General features: G+C 36.5%; 1 protein-coding gene across 4 annotated transcripts in view; it reads left to right on the top strand.

Annotated features, from left to right (window-relative positions):
* HACE1 (HECT domain and ankyrin repeat containing E3 ubiquitin protein ligase 1) overlaps positions 1-15,343 on the top strand; it is a gene marked incomplete at its 5' end in the record, with an annotated part of 50,316 nt that extends 34,973 nt beyond the window's left edge. For 2 of the 4 annotated variants that reach the window (XM_082302997.1, XM_082302999.1), the window contains 6 exons: positions 2,308-2,504; positions 7,224-7,355; positions 8,070-8,168; positions 8,473-8,543; positions 14,074-14,187; positions 14,638-15,343. In XM_082302997.1, coding sequence (XP_082159123.1) covers positions 2,308-2,504; positions 7,224-7,355; positions 8,070-8,168; positions 8,473-8,543; positions 14,074-14,187; positions 14,638-14,740 — 716 coding nt within the window. In that variant the 3' untranslated portion in view covers positions 14,741-15,343. The remainder of the gene's footprint in view (positions 1-2,307; positions 2,505-7,223; positions 7,356-8,069; positions 8,169-8,472; positions 8,544-14,073; positions 14,188-14,637) is intronic. The other 2 variants (XM_082302998.1, XM_082303000.1) reach the window with 2 other exon arrangements.
* Positions 15,344-16,785: the final 1,442 nt, after the last annotated feature.

Genomic DNA, 16,785 nt, shown 5'->3' on the forward strand with positions numbered 1-16,785 from the left:
TGACGGCACTGCAACCTCCAGTTGTGTGCTAAGACCTTCTGTATCTGAGGAACAGTGTGAATCTCATTCAAAGGAACTCCTCTTTTTAGTCAACAGATAAGAAGTGAAAGTGCCTTAATTTGAAGCTGAAACCTTTATGAACAAATGTTCATACATTTTTTTGAGACTCAGGTGGGTGCATTACCTTTTTCCACTGTGGCGGATTGAGATCTTTCTGCAACAATATCTGGTAGGCAAGGAAAGATCAACTTAAGTGATAACCCAGCTAATACACAACTGATGTGCTTTATAAGGTGTTAGATATATAGTGTGCATTACTTTTTTGCATGTTTGCTGTGAAATCAAGCATTCTGCCATAGGTCTGCATGTTTATTAGGGCTGCACTCTATTCCAGATGTAGCACAGGGAGAAATACAGTCAGAAATTAAGAAATTGTATTTCTTTAAGGATCCAATTACTCTTCTGTTTGTAGAAGGAAGCTTCCACTTCCAGCTTACAAAGACAAGATAGAGGATAAATTCATAACTGTTCTATCTACTCTTACGTTCCACTCCGTAATAGAAAGTAGTCCTTGAAATGGCATAAACAAAAGTGAGAATTAATTTCTGGGTCAGTGTATTTTGAACTGGAGGCCTTAAAATTTTGAATAATTAATGAGCTTGTCTCAGAGCTTACCTGTAGCTTTCTCTTTTAAGTTCTGTGTTGCACAGAAATATCTGCTTCTCACAATTACGCTAAGATAGATTTCTCTTCCTTTTCAAACTACAGGGGCATTAAGGGTATACAAGAGAAAGATACATAGTATTTTGTGGGATTCAAATTTTGTCCTGATAAATCTGATGAAGTTTTTTTATAACTGCCTGATTGAGTGTGTTTATTGGTAAAATATCTGTCAACCAAATGACTGACCTTAGTGCTTTGGTCTCACAACATGCTGACTATGAGTGTACTCTTATCACAACACTCCAGTTAAGTTTCTTCTCTAAAGGAGTCTCTGATTCCTACTTTTCAATCTTCTTTTCCCACATTTTGTTTATATCCCTCAGAGACATCATTATTTCCACATTTCATATTTCAAATGCCCATATGCTTGCTAGTTGGCAAAAGTGAAAGTCCTCTGGAAACTACTAGACAGCTATTAGATTTTTTGTTTTCAGAGAGATGACAGTGATATTTAATTAGTAAGTTACCTACCCCTCTCTTAAACTGGAGTGTTGCTTGATTTTATTTGAAAAGCAATGCCTTACAGCTTGTGTACACACCATCAGCTCTTCCAGGGAAATACTCTAACATTTTTTACAGTTGGATGTTTTGCAGTGGCTGCTAACCTTTGAATTTTGTGTTACTCTGGGGTACTGCATCCACAATCTATAGTGTGCTAAGGCTTCTACTAATGGGCACTCTTATGGCACTGCACGGTGAAGCAAAGACAGTACTTACCAATAACTTGCTTTTCTCTAAACCTACTGCTACCCTCACCCCCTACCCCGTTTCCCAGGTAATTGTATCTGTCTTGGTAGAGTTAAAATATCGAACATGACAGAGTTAAAATAATCGAGGTCTGCTTTCTTGGGTAGTGAAGAGGGTAGCTCTCTTGCATAAACTAAGGTCACGTAGTTCTGGGCCCATTTGCTCAAATGTGCTTGAGTGCCATGTCTGGGAAGGGATTTGTAATTAGTCAATTTCTGTACCTAGATAAAAGTCAGACTTCTAGCAACTCTCCTTTTCATGCTTCTAAAGTATTTGCAAGTTCAGTTTGAAATACAAAATTCCTATAATAATTGTTTTTAACTCTATAATAGATCTCATTTCAAATACAGTTCAAAAGAAGAACACTGAAGAGTAATAGAGTTTTCTGGGTACAGGGAGGTCATCTCCTCCTGCAAGTAATGCTCTGGGGGAAAAGATACTGTTATAGAGAAATACAGTGTTTGGGTTTCTAAAAGTTAGGTAGAGAACTTTAAGAGTTTGTAGGAAACATTTAACATTGTATGTTCAGAATGGGTAGATGCTTTTACTGAAATCCATTAGTGAACTAAAACTGTGTTTTTTCCTGAGTGGTATGTAATTTTCTTCACTAGGAGGAAAAACATAGGGAGGAGACTTGATTCTGTAGTATTTTAAAAACTGAGTGAGTGCAGTTCTGCTATAGTTAGTAACAGTACATCCCTTTTTCCCTTTTCCTATTACTGCATTATTCTGGTTTCTCTCTAGAGGGCAGTCTTCTACCACGTATCAAGTTAGAACTCTTTTTGCTTTATCCTATTTATTTGAGCAGTTTTGTCTCTCTGGGTTTTTTTTTCCTAGGCATACCTGTAAATTATCAGGATGTAGCATCTATTGATCCAGAGTATGCAAAGAACTTGCAGTGGATTTTAGATAATGACATCAGTGATCTGGGTTTAGAGCTGACCTTCTCTGTTGAGACTGATGTGTTTGGAGCAATGGAAGAAGTGCCACTGAAGCCAGGGGGTGCAAGTATACTTGTTACACAGGAAAACAAGGTGAGTATACAGGTTTATTCAGAAGATGGTAGTATAGGAAAAGCCACTAGACTGACTTTCTGAATAACTGGAAGAATAAATGGTATACCTGTTTTGAAGAAAATACAAAAAAATTACAGTTGCCAGCACTCTTTCCCCTTTTTCTAGCTTTGCATGTTGTAGAAATAGTAGTATTTAAAATCTTTAAAACTGTTCAGGTTTGAGGTTCTTTCTGACAGAACTGTGGAAGGGAAATAGGATCAAGTTCAAATGAAGGATTTATTTTAAAAGTTACAAATATTCCTAAAGTTGTGTCTTGGGTATGTATACCAAGAAAGTGGAACAGTAGCAATTGCTAAACATAGAATTATAGGTAATGTTGCCAAGTGTGCTGCTTGCTAGGCCAGTCTATAGCATTGGTTTGCTCTAATTAACATGCAGATAATGGACTGAGTAAAAGCCTGAAGGAAACTTTTTCATCCATTTGCAAGTCACTTGGTGTTTATGGAAATAACCTACCTTTTAAATTTACTTTAATAGTAACAGGTTGAAAAGGCCCCGATTTCTTTGCAGCATTAGTTCAAAAAAAGAAATTTGGGAAAACACAGCCAGATTTTGAAAATGGTCTAGCAATTAGGATAAACCCAAGTCTGATTGAATCCTGCAGTTCCTGACTAAACAGGTTTGAGTAACTGCAGGAGTGTCACGGGTAGACGTGCAGTTTTTTGTAGCACTGACTTTTGGTCCTGATGTCTGCTTTGTGTTTTGATTTTCATTTGTGTTGGGCTGGCCGAGCCCGTTCTCTGTCCTCGGTAAGCGTTTGGCTTCAGCAGCGGTGTCGGCAGCTGCCGCACTGGGGAACGGCCGCGTGGTGTCAGCCTTTGTTGCAAGGACTTTGCAGTTTGTGTTGGAGCAATTGGCGCTGGATTCTTGAAGCCTTAATCCTCATTTTCATTAAGGCAGACTGTCATTCCAATAGCAGGAATACGTATTGTTAGCCTGATTCTGCACTGATTCCTGCAATAATTTGTGGATTTTCTTTCATTTGTGAAAGAATACAGATGGTAAAACAAGTCTAGTTGTGAAGGTAGTGGATGTTTAATTTCCCTATTACCCGCTGGAGATAGCAAGGATGATGACTGTTCTATCTGGTCAGTCTTAGCTTCCCAGTATATAAAAAAAGACCTATTTAACTTAAATTTTAGTTTCATAAGAACTATTTAATACCTCTTATAAATTAGCATAAAATTAGAAGTTTGTCCACATGAGGGTACTACTCATTAGTAGCTTAATTTGCTCTGTTAACTTCAGAGCTGGGGCACATTATAAAAAGGGTGGTTGAAAATGGGTAGAGGAGATGCCTTCATTCTGTCTCATCAAGCCTTCCTCAGCATGGCAGGAGGGGAGGAGAGTTCATGTAGCTTTAATTTGAAAGGTGGTAAGAAACAGGTGACTCTGGTGGTAGCTTTGAAACTGTTAATGTTAGTGGATTTTTTGAATTTGAAGTTGTAAAATGTGAAGTCAAAAACCATCTGTAGTATGGCACTGGTTTGTTCACTGGCAAAGTTGTTGACAGTGGCCAAGTTGTTGAAAATTGTAGATGTGTATTTTAGTGGTTTTTGGGGATTTTTCTCAGTTCCTGTAATGCGACATAGTTTTGCAGTATGTTTTAGCTTAGCTGCTCTATCAGTTTAAATAGCAATGTGTCTGTGTTACTTTATAAAAAAAAATACTTTTTTTCCTGAAAGTGATATATTTTCTTTTTCTGCCTTAACCCAAGGAATAATAGATCACTGTTTAAAACTGACTGTATTTGTTACACCTCTGGGAGAAGAAAATTCAGCTTCTAAAAGAATTTGCTGTGTATGCACACTAGCAAATTACCTGTTAAAATTAAATTATGAATGAATTTTTATCCCTTAAAAAATGTAAACAACAAAGACATACACAAGAAATCCCCCATGCCAAAACCAAAATAAAACACATGCTTGCCCCTTCCTGCACAGAAACCACCACAGTCCCCTTCTCTCATTGAAAACTGAAACAGAGTAAATGCACCAGTAGTAAGAGCTATTTGTAAAATGTTATTTTCTTTGAATGGGGTGATTTTCTTTTTTTACATCAACTGTGTGATAGGTGAATGGTTGTGGGACAACTCGATGATGCAAATATTCACGTCTTGCAGTTGCTGTGTCCATGTAGCCCAGCTGAAATACAGTTACAGCTGTGGTTCAACTGCCTTTTGTCATGGTAATGGAGGGACTTCAAAGGGAAAAGTCAGCCTTTGTCCTGAATTTATCTTTGTTCTTTGCTGTGTATCGTTTTGTAGCTTTCTACTTTTTAGGAAAAAAATAAAATTAGGGCTAGTCAAAGTTTGACTATATGTTATATTAAAAAATGGTGCAGATTTCCACAATCCTATGGCTTTCTCTGTCCTCCCAGAACCTGTCTGTGAGCTGGCCATTCTGTTTGGCAGTAAAATACTAGTTTGTTTTTTTTTTTCCAGGCAGCTTTAAAATGGAGCTGCTCTTTGAATCTGAGAATTGTCATAACCACTGATCCTTGTCTCACAGTATATGGGATTGTGAAATCGAGGAAGCATGATCTCTGCTTTATTTACCTCAAAGGAAAATACAGAACAACCCCTCACCCAAACTAGACTTTGTAATTTTGTTTATGATGCCTATCTAATGTGTCTTCAATCAAATCTCCCTTCCTTAAAGAAGACTGGATCATAACTTTTTGTACTATGTAGGAATGCATGTGTAGATCTGAAATGATGTAGCTATTTCTGTTTTGTGATGTGCTCCTAAGGCTTCAGAGGGGAATAAAATGCAAATGAAGTGCACAGAAAGCAAAACAAATTGACCAGGTTGTTTATTGACTTGTATTATGTAAATTCTGCACTACAGGTCTTTCATCATGCGCCACTGCTGATAGCCAGGATGCTCGGCTGTTCCAGGCTGTTTTAAACATTTCTTGTTGCACCTAAAGTACAGCAACTGCTTTTTCTCATAATTAAAGTGTTCAATGTGGTATTTTTGTCATGCAAAAAATAACTAATTTTTTTTAAAATAGATTTTTTGAAATAAGATTGTGAATATTTCTTTCCACAACCCTGTTTTTTTGGGTAGCCTAATTTACATAAGAGCAGTTTAAGAGATGTAAAATACGCATTTCTGATCATTGCAGACAACCAGTGTTAACATTATTTTGAATCCTGATACTGCAAAAATTTCTGATTCCTTCTGTATTCACAGAGACTGACTTTTGTCTAGTGCAGTTAATCTCCTTTGGCTCCCCCTCAGTCCTTAGAGAAGGGAGATGTCTTCAGCTTCACTGATAGTAGAAGCAGCCTGGGGAGATTACTAGGCTGAAAGTAGATTTTTGGGAGCAGTGCTGCAGTTGAAGATATTATTAGGTCATGTTCCTCTTCTTCAGAGCACTTCACAAATTAATTGTTCTCTCACTCTAATAAAATGGTGATAATGCATTTAAAAGTATATTTCAACTGCAAAGCAGATGACAACCCCTCTGTACATCTGTGAATGTAAGGAGCTGCCTTTGAAAAATATACTGTTTTGAAATGTTTCGTACTTCATTCTGTTTTTCTGAAAGGAAGGAAAGAAAAAATGCTGGGTTGCTTTTGTGCATGTTCAGAGCCTAAAAGTTTAGGCTGAAGTTTTCTAAAATTAAAAATAAAAGTAGTATTTTTGTAAGATTATTTTGTTGGAGGAAGCTGATAGTTGAGATGGTTTAATTGGGAGATACATTTCATGATTTTCTTATTAAAAGTCATGATTACAAAGTCAAAGCATTTCTTTAAACTGAGTACCTTAAATAATCTAGGAATAAATTTTGTTTTCAAGTAGAAAACTATTTTCTTGAGTAAAGAAACTTTATTAATTTTGTGTAATTTTGTCAGGGTAGATGAGACATGTTTATAGAGTTTTAATGTAGGCACTTTTCCCTTCTAGAAGGCACTTGTTTCTAAAAGCCTTCTTCCATTAACACCTCATAGGCTTTTGTGTTCTTAACAAAAGCAAAATTCTAGTGGATTCCTTCTATGGCTGGCATCTCTTAAAGGGAACAGAGCCCCCAGACCTCTAAAGCATTATATAGTCTATTCCCTGGCTATGGCAGAAGTTGTTTTCTCGTGTTTTTATTTTTTAAAAACTAAGGAGATTTTTTCCAGACTTTCTTTAAAAAAATTGAAATTCTTATTAAGACTGATTACTTCTGCAAGCTTTGTTATGTACTCTGTTAGACTTCCAGAGATGGGGGGGAAAGCAAGAAGCTTTTTGGCTCACAAATATTCCTTCAGAAGTTAACCCTTTTTCCTGAGTAATGTTAGTTTGCTTAAATAGAGTATTTTTGCTTACAAACATTGGTGTGTTTATGCCCTTAGCTGAGCTTAATGGTGTTTGTATTAGATGTGGGCATGACAAATTAAGTTTTATTTACTTCCTTTATCTTGGTCTGAGTCCCTGTTTTCTGACTGCTTTATGTAACAATTCAAACAATTCTGTTTTGAAATTGCCTTAGGAAAGAAGGTGGAAGAGCAGAAGGGGCTTATTTTGGGTTGCTTCCATGTGAAAAGTGCAAAGGGACTATTACTACCTTACAGTGGAAGAGATTTGTAATGCATTGAGGACTGCATTTATGTGTGTGAGTTTGTTCCAGCACTGTGTGGTTTTGCTGAGGTCTATCTTAATCTTAATATTGTTTTCTACATTGCAGGCTGAGTATGTCCAGCTTGTGACAGAGCTCAGAATGACAAGAGCCATTCAGCCTCAGATAAATGCCTTTTTACAGGGCTTCCATATGTTCATTCCACCATCTTTGATCCAACTTTTTGATGAATATGAACTGGTAAGCAGAAATGCCGATGTATTTTTAAACACTTTGTTCAGCATACTTCATCATCAGTGTAAATGATGTAGAAGTAAAGCTCAGTAACCACAAAATAAAGATTTTGTAGCTTTCACATTGGTTTTGCTTCCTGGCCATCTATCAGTGAGGATCTCATTATGTGTATTCCTGCTTTTTCTAATTACCTAGAATTACCATCTTCCTGAAACTTCACATGGCAGTGATAAATGCCTTAAATTGTAATTTCAGTATGGAATCAGCATGTTGTGGCCTTTAAGCCTTGGCATATTTTCCTTGAGGAGGACAGAAGTCCTTTGAAAGTAAGGAGATGCTGTCTATTGCCTTTACTTTTTCTGAGTCACAGAATCAAATTCCAGTAAGTCTTTGTTGGTGGTTTGATCTTCTGTAACCAACACATCTCACATTTTCTCTGAAGTCATGGCAAGACTCAGAGGTTTTCTCTTTTGGGTTCTTTGGCAATAATTTTTCTCTCTTGATACTGCATATGTAAGCTAAACAGATCACATGAAGTTACCCAAATTCAAGAATCTTCATGTATTAAAATTTAGTTGTGGGTTCCATAAGGTTGCGGTAAACTGAAAAAACACTGTAAGCTTTCTACTGCTTAAAACATTACTTTTTAATATAGCATAACCTCTTGAAATTAGTGGTTAGTCAGGAGGACTAATCACAATCTATATTCTTGTCCTGAAGGAGCTTTTGTTGTCTGGTATGCCAGAAATTGATGTAAATGACTGGTTAAAAAATACAGAATACACCAGTGGCTATGAGAGAGGAGACCAAGTTATTCAGGTAAAATTATTTATTTGTTTATTTGTTTTTTAATAATGTAGACTATTTAATTTTAATAAAAAAATGTGGGTTTGTTGTTGTCATTATCTGTGTGTGTTTGTGGAAGCTTATTTTAGCTGAAATGTGGAGGGTTTTTTTATACTATATTTCTGCATTAAGTAACTTAATTATGTATGAATTTGATCCAAGCATTTCCATAATTTATTAGCAAACTCACATATATTCCATTTATTGTTTTACCAGTATATTTTCAAGTACTACAAGTATTTAATGGAAAATACAAACTAACTTTTTTGTCATTTAGTGGTTCTGGGAAGTGGTGGAAGAACTAACTCAGGAAGAGAGAGTGTTACTATTACAGTTTGTTACTGGCAGGTGAGAGACTCTTCTGTAAAACAAATACATTTTCTAGATACTCCGAAATAATACAAGAGACTTGAGAGACCATAAATATCATCTAGAAACTGTTTTGCATACTGGGTGTTCTATACATTGATAAAGTAGACAAAGTGTGTGTTAATACTTTTGCTTTTTGTGTTGCCAGCAAAATGATTGATTACATATTTATTGTACTTGACCACTTTGCAAGAGGCCTTTGTTTCTGTCCATGCAGTTCTTGACCAGGCCGTAGTGAATTTAACTGAGCTTTATATTCTTGTTCCTGTTGCATATTTATGTCACTCTTGGCTTTTCCAGTAATCATCTGAGGCTATAATATATGAGATAATGAGGTATCACTTCAGTCAGCATACACAGAATATCCTTCTCCTCAAGCTGAGTTGAATTTAACATTAGTGCCGTGTGTCAAGATAAATAAAGACGTAACCTTATGCAACCTGTGTAATGTAACCTGTTTGCTTTATATAGGTTTTCTGTCCTAAATTCTATTTGTTCTCTAGGGAAAGCCACTTTTATTTCCCTTATGGTTTGGGGGCAGTGAAGGAATGTTTTAGCAATAAATGCCCGTGTGAGCTGGGTGAGCTGCTGAGCTTGTGGGTACGGACATTTCACGAAGTGGATCTATGGACGTAAATGTGACACCTGAACTGTGTGATCCAGTCTTTTTCTGGTAGCAGGCAGAGATCACGCCATCTTCTTAGTTTGATATGACCTTAATATTCTAGGATCAGTAGAGTAGTTGACCTTTTGTGTATAAGTTTTGTGGTTAAGCAATGATAAAATACAAATTAAGATCATCAAAACTACCTTTTATATTAAGGAATTTCAGAGTCGCAGTCACGGACGTATCATCAAATGGCCTGATCTACAACTTCTATTAGTTTCACTTGATTTATTATGAATTTTCTTGGTTTTAGGGATCATGGACAATTTAAGAAGCTAGTTGTATGCATGTTGATCTTTTTGTCCTCTGAAGAAATGATTCCTGCAGTTGTAACTGCACGTATGTGGCATGCCAGCTGCTGGTCTTTCATTTTTAGTGGACTAGTCCATTTCTAAAACTAGACAGCAAATAAGGATCTTTAAGTTGTAAGGTCATGTTTCAAATGATTCTTAAAACATTCCAAATTATACTGAAGTGGCATTCACTATTTTCACGGCATTTGGGATAATCTACTGGATTCTAAGGGGCACTTTCTATCAGGTAAACAGTTACACTGCCTGATTAATACGTGCGTCAGCATCATTCGTTTTGGTCACAAATCACCATCACCTACTGTCTTGTTCTTACCCATTTTCTTGTTAGTAAGAAAGAAGTTGTTGGTGTGGCTTTAAGAACTCCGGGCTGGAATTTAAAAACAATCTGCTTAGGATTATTTTTTCTGTATCAGCTAGGAGGAACCCTTTGTTTTTGTTCAGTGTTTGAAATGCAATAGATGTATTTTTCCATACATATTTAACTTTTGAAAGTTACCTCTAACAGTGATATGCAGCTGGCATTTTCGCACATAAATCCCCAGACAGTCCTACTTTCTTTTAAATGGAAGATTTAGATGCTGACTTTTCTGTGAGCTAAAACACGAGTTAGCCTAGTACAGTAGTTGGGCCATAGTAGTTGGGTATCTTAAGTAAAATTTTACATTAAAAGTATACCTAATTTCAAACTATGTTTTTTTTCTGGCCTTAGTGAACAATTTGTTTCTATGCGTACTGGTTGGCAGTCTACATTAAAAGTTCTTTTTTTTTTTTTTCTTTCTCTATTTCCCTTTAATCTCTTCTGTACTTTCACTTACTTGATTTTTTTTGTGTGTGTGTGAAGTGGAACTGTTCTTTCTTTCCAATCAAAGACTATGAAATTAATCTAGTGAATTAAACAGATTAATGACTATGTCTTCAGTGTTTCTCTGACATCTCTAAATATTTCTTAAACTTTGCCTCTTGTCTTCTTCCCCCATTTTTACATCTCTTTCCCCTTTTCTCTTATGAAGTCTTGCTTTGGTAGTTTCAGTAGAAATAACATTGCATTTGTCATTAATACCAATTTTGAGATGTCTTTTAACACTGAAGTAATTGTCGTGAGCAAAGTTTGAACATATTTGGAGGTCTTAGCACACTCAAGGAAAAGCCTAAATGTTCTTGTGGCTCAGGTTGGGGATCTGAAAGTTCACTTATGATGCCATTTAGTCTTTCTCAGCTGACAGCTGCTTGAGATGATATTGCCAATTCTACAAGCTTTTCTTATTTTTCCCCCTCTTGGTCTGTTTGGCATTTATAATAGAATTTGGCTAATTTATTGTTAATTCTCCACTGGCAACTTCTGATGGGGTTTTTAGTGAACAGCTGGAAGCTTAATAGATTCTATATGATAAATTCTACTTTATTTATATTCTACAGCTGTAAAGATTGTATACAACTTCTTTGGGGACTGTAGTTTTTGTTGAGCGATAAGCAATATGCTTATGTTCTTTTAAGGAAAATTCAGCATAGTTGTTAAATGTGGAAGATATATATGGCTGCTGTTACAGAAGTATAAGAAAACATAAGGAAATAAGCTTAAAATCTCCTCTACAGTGTTTTCATTCCAAGCAAATTTATGCAAAACCTGTCAGTGAAAAAATAGGTAGAAAAGTCATGATTCAGATGTAAACATAGAAATTTCCACAGCTATGAAATTGTATTGTTGCTCGTGTTCACAGCTATTGTGGTATTTTTTGCATCTATTTGGAAGGTTTTCATTGCTATATTGGCAGTGTTTTGCTTGGAGAAAAAACTCATTCTTGGAGGCTTAAGTTGGCAGCAATCTCTTCCTTTTAAATGTTCAAAGCCTTGACCCTACTTTACAATTTTGTTCTGTTGTATAGGAAGTATTATAATAAGTTACGTTGAAAAAACTTTTAGATAATACTGGACTGAAAGAAATTTTTAGCAGTTAGGTCTCTGTTTCATTGCTGATTTGAATGTGGGATGTTTATCAGAGGGGAAAAAAAAAGTCATTGCAGGGGAGGCAGCACTGTATTGGAATGTGAGCCAAAACTGTGGTATAAGACTACTGATGCACAATCTTTACAGCTGTTCTGAATTGTTGCTGTAAGCATAATTCCATTTGTGTCAGAAATAATATGCTGCAAACCACTTCTCTCCATAGTGGTTACTTTGTGTAGCAATGTTAGAACTATATGCTCAACAATGCTGTTAAGCTAGGTAATACAGATTTATGTGTTGGATACTACAGCTAGTTCTAAAAGGTGTGTTTAAAAGGTATTACTGTGAGTTGTGTCCCAGCTCCTTCACATTCAGCAGTAGCAACCATTACGCTTTTGCATTTTTGCTGAGTAGTTTTACTGTGAGTGGAAACATTACTTCTTCTGTTCCACTTGTTCCAAAAGCTCCTGTCTTTTACAGTCATTTGATTTGGGGTATATGGGAGCATTGTTGTTAGTATAGCTACCTGTAATCCAGAATTCTAACAGCTGTTACATTTTTTTGGAAGGTTTATTCTGTTTTATCAGATTCTTTCTTCGCTAGCTACAAAATCACAGAACAGCTGAGATTGAAAGGGACTTCTGGAGATTAAGACTTTCACAGAATATTCTGAGCTGGAAGGGGTGCACAAGGATCATCAAGTCAAACTCTTAAGTGAATGGCCTGTACAGGGATCAACCTTGGCATTATTAGTACCGTGCTCTAACCAGCTGATGTAATCTCAGATTGTCTAGACCAGCATGGTATTCAGAGCAGGGTAAGCTGCAGCTGGATACTCAAGACCTTGTCCAGATAGGTTTTGACTGTCTCCTGGAATGCTGACCTCTCAACTTCTCTGGGCAACTTGTACCAGTGTTGGACCACCTCACAGTAAAAAAGTGTTTCTTATGTTTAAATGGAAATTTCTTAGACTTCAATTTGTGCCCATTGCCTCCTATCCTGTAACTGGGAACCACTGCTTCATCTTATTTATCCCTTCCCTCAAGTAGTTAAACAGATTGATCAGATTACTCTGAGCTTCCACTTCTCCAGGCTGAACAGTCCCAGCTTGCTTTTGTCTTGTGTCAGGTGTTCCAATCCCTTACAATCTTTGTGGCTCTTACTCAGCTTGCTGCATTATGTCCTTGTCCCTCCTACAGTGGGGAGCTTGGAGCTGGATATTTCTCCCCAGGTGCAGAGAAAGGATGATCACTCTCTCCCTAATGGTGGCATTGTTCCAAATGCATCCAACTTCCTTTGTCCTTTCATTATAGTGGGGTTTGGGAGGGGGTTGAGGGTTTTTTGGTGCAAGGGCTGTGCTAGGAAGATGTTACCTTGTAGTGTATGTCAGCTAAGTTGTTGTTATGAAAATATTTGAATATCTGAATTTTATTCTGTTTGTTAGTTTAGAATGACAGAAAGGGAGTCTGCACAATGGGCTATTGCCCATTTGCACCTGGAGTAATCTTTGAATAGTATGTTGGTAAAGAAAAAAAATTGAGTAATATGATTAAGTGAGATTGCATTCCTGAAGATGCTAGTGATTTTTTTAGTGTGTTCTGGTTTTGCCATAGATTGTCACTGGTCTATAGTGTGACTGATGTAATGGTTTTATTAGTTACTTGAAATATTCGGTCTGAAGTAGTAAATGTACAGGCATGTCAAGGACACTTCAGTCATTTGTCCCACAGATAGTAGTCAGAGAATAAACTGTTTTGGGATGTAGTATTTCTTAAACTTTAAACATAAATAGACATGTTTGTCTTAACTGAGATAATGCCACAATATAAGAAGGATATAAATCTGTTAGAAAGTGTCCAGAGAGGCCATGAAGATGGTGAAGGGTCTAGAGGGGAAGCTGTATGAGGAGTGGCTGAGGACACTTGGTCTGCTCAGTCTGGAGGAGACTGAGGGGGGACCTCGGAGACCTCATTGCAGTCTACAGCTTCCTCAGGAGGGGAAGTGGAGGAGCAGGCTCTGATCTCTTCTCTAGTGACCAGAGACAGGACTCAAATGAATTACTTGAAGCTGTGTCAGGGAGGTTTTAGGTTGGATGTTAAGGAAAGGCTCTTTCCCCAGAAGGCTGGGCACTGGAACAGGCTCCTCGGGGAAGTGGTCAGAGCAGCAGCCTGACTGAGTTCAATAAGGGTTTTCAATGCTCTCAGGCACAGGGTGTGATCCCTGCAGAGTTAGGAGTCAGATTTCTATCCTTGTGGGTCCTTTCCATCTCAGAATATTCTATGATTCTATGAACATTCTGCTACAAAAACTGGTTATAGAAATGAGTCCCTCTTGCAGGCAGAATTGTCTTAAATGTCAGTCAAACAATATGATGCCTAATGTAAGTAGACAAATACATTATTCAGTCTTGTAATTAAAAGCTTTTAAACAATGAGAATTTTGACATCAGTAAGAAAAAGGGAACTTTAGTAAAGTATTAGTAACTGTCTAATTATTCTAAGTAAGAGATATTTTCAGTGTAAGAATTACAATTTGTTGCCTTACAACATTATTGCACTGCTCTAATTTCTGTACATTTTATTAGTTCCAGGGTGCCTCATGGTGGCTTTGCTCATATAATGGGTGGCAGTGGATTGCAAAATTTTACTATTGCTGCTGTACCATATACTGCAAATCTTTTACCAACATCAAGCACATGGTATGTTAACTATTCTAATTAAAATATCTTAAAATCAGGGCTTTTTCATGTCAGTCACAGTCAAAAGTACAGGTCTTTTGAATATTAAAAGGTCCAAAGGAAATTTAAACAGTTCCTGCAGTATTCACTCTCCAACGTGAAAGTGATGGGTTTTGTCCCAAATGATGTTACATTATGTTTGCTCATTGTTTGTGACTTGAGTTTGTGTAATTAAAGGTAACAAAATTAATAAAGGAATATTAAAGTTAAATTATTGTATTACAACTTACTGAAGTGAAAAAACAACTTAATTTCCTGCAATATATTCAAACGCTCAGTGGTACTGTAAGTTAGCACAGGCTTGTTTTCTTCCATAAATGTGATCTCTTCAGGAGTTTTAATCAGAAATCTTTACTGTTGATTTTTTTTGCTGAACTGCGGTGTCCTTTTTTTTTTTTTTTTTCTTTTCAGTATCAACATGCTCAAGTTACCTGAATATCCAAGTAAAGAAATCCTGAAAGACAGGCTTCTTGTGGCATTGCACTGTGGAAGCTATGGTTACACAATGGCGTAATGACGTCTAGAAAACTCATCTGACTGTTAATGTGCAATTTTGAGTGGCAGAAGTAATTTTGAAAACTGTCAATAGAAAAACAGATGCTGCAGCCCACTGGCAGGGCTGGGCTTCAGAATTGGCACAGGATCATCAGCTTTCCCTCCATTATTGTGTTGTCAAGGTAGCTTTGATACTGTCATAACAAACTTCATAGTATGCTGTATTTTCATTTTTTAAAATTACCGATCTGTATGGACATCAGTTTACATGCTTTTTGTTTTTTTTTTACTTCAATCTGAGAAAGTTTGTCAGAATCTCTTTCCACAGTTTACATTTGATTTCCAGCTACTTGGCTGAATAACATTTGCATTTCAGTTTACTTTGCACTCAGAGGGAATACTGCAAATGAAAAGAGTTGTACTTTATGCCTTGTTGCATGTGAAAGTGCCATTTATTTTTGCAGACCACTACTGAAAGTTCAATTGGAATATTGTACAGTAAGACAGAGCTGATGTATTTTCCATTTCTTTGCATTGTAACAGAAAGAAAATTTTATAACTTTTTAGTATTCTAATGTATATAGTATGTAAAGATTAGACTGTTATGACTGAAAAAAATAGCAGATGGAATTTATCTAGTTTATATTAGAATTTACACTATATTCTACTAAATATTTAAAGTATTTGTGACTTTATAGTCAACTTGCAGTTTAAAATTTGTAAATATTGTTTAAGATCTATATCCATTGTTTGAATGGCTTTACTCTTTCCTTGACATAATTGTATGTTCAAAAGGTATTAATTAAATTTTAATATTTTAACCAGAATCGGAATGTGACAAGTTTGTGTGTTTTTGTGGGCGGATTATTCTTTTTTCTATCAGGATTTTATTAATCTTTCTATAATTTAAGTTGTCATGGAAGCAGTATTTGAGAACTCATTGTCAGTCCATGGATGGACATAAATAGATGCACTAGAAAGGAAATTAAGCTTATGAGGTTAACTGACAAAACTATGATACAATCTCATGTCAAATTTTATATAGAATTAGAATATGATACACTAATAATATCCAAAATTAACAGCAAGAGCTCAGCAGCATTTGGTAAGCAGCTGCACGTTTTGGGGTCTGTGATGCTGTTGCATAACTGTTTGTCTAGGGACCCTGGGGTAGGACTACGTTACTGTTTTGATTCAGGCTAGGAATGTTTTTTTGTGTGTGGTATGTTTTTTCAATTGAGGGTGTGTTTTTTCTTTGTAAATTAATCTGGTCATCCCTGCTTGTCATGCGTTTGCTTCAGAGAATGCAAACTGGATTCTGTCCAGATGAAACTAATTAGAAAAAATTGATCCAAAAATGTACCAAATGCTAATGGATGAACATCAAATTTATGTCTGCAAGGCTTAAATGATCTGAAGAGGTGATCTGAAATTAATTTGGTCATAGGAAACCCACCAAACATGCAAATTTTAAGATTCAGGTCCACAGCAGAAACTGTTTCCTACTGATCCCTTCATGTTTTCCTACACTAAGTGCTAATATATGTGTAGCCTAAGTTCACCAGCTGATTCGTCTAGGCTGCTTATTTAGTGCTGGTTTTTTTTCAGATTTTATTTATTTTAATCTAAAGCATACATAACATCTCTGGGGAAGTGAGAGAGAAATCCCTGGATCATCTGATTCAGTCTTGCCACAGTAATTTTCCTCTGGACTAAGCTTTATGCATGAACTTATTAGCTTCATTTCCTTTTTGGTTCTGTTGGTGCACATGTTGTATAAATGTTGGTTTAAATTCTGAGGCAGAGTCTGTGGCTGCAACATGAGGAGAATACCAGTTCTTAGTTAGTGGAAGGAGCAGACTTCCAGCAGGACAGTCCAGGGAAAGCTGCTTGACTGTTGCTTCAGTCAGTGAGGAGATGCTGTTTCTCTCTGGCAGGCGGCTTAGGCTACTTACATAGGTTAGATGTTTGAAGCTGTGTGGGGTGTTAACATTAAATCTCAGTTACCTTGGATCCTTCAGTTTAGCAAAAGTACTTTGCTTTCCTGCACAGCTGGGCTGTGCT

This window comes from Coloeus monedula (assembly GCF_965178545.1).
Source record: "Coloeus monedula genome assembly, chromosome: 2".
Classification (NCBI taxonomy): domain Eukaryota; kingdom Metazoa; phylum Chordata; class Aves; order Passeriformes; family Corvidae; genus Coloeus; species Coloeus monedula.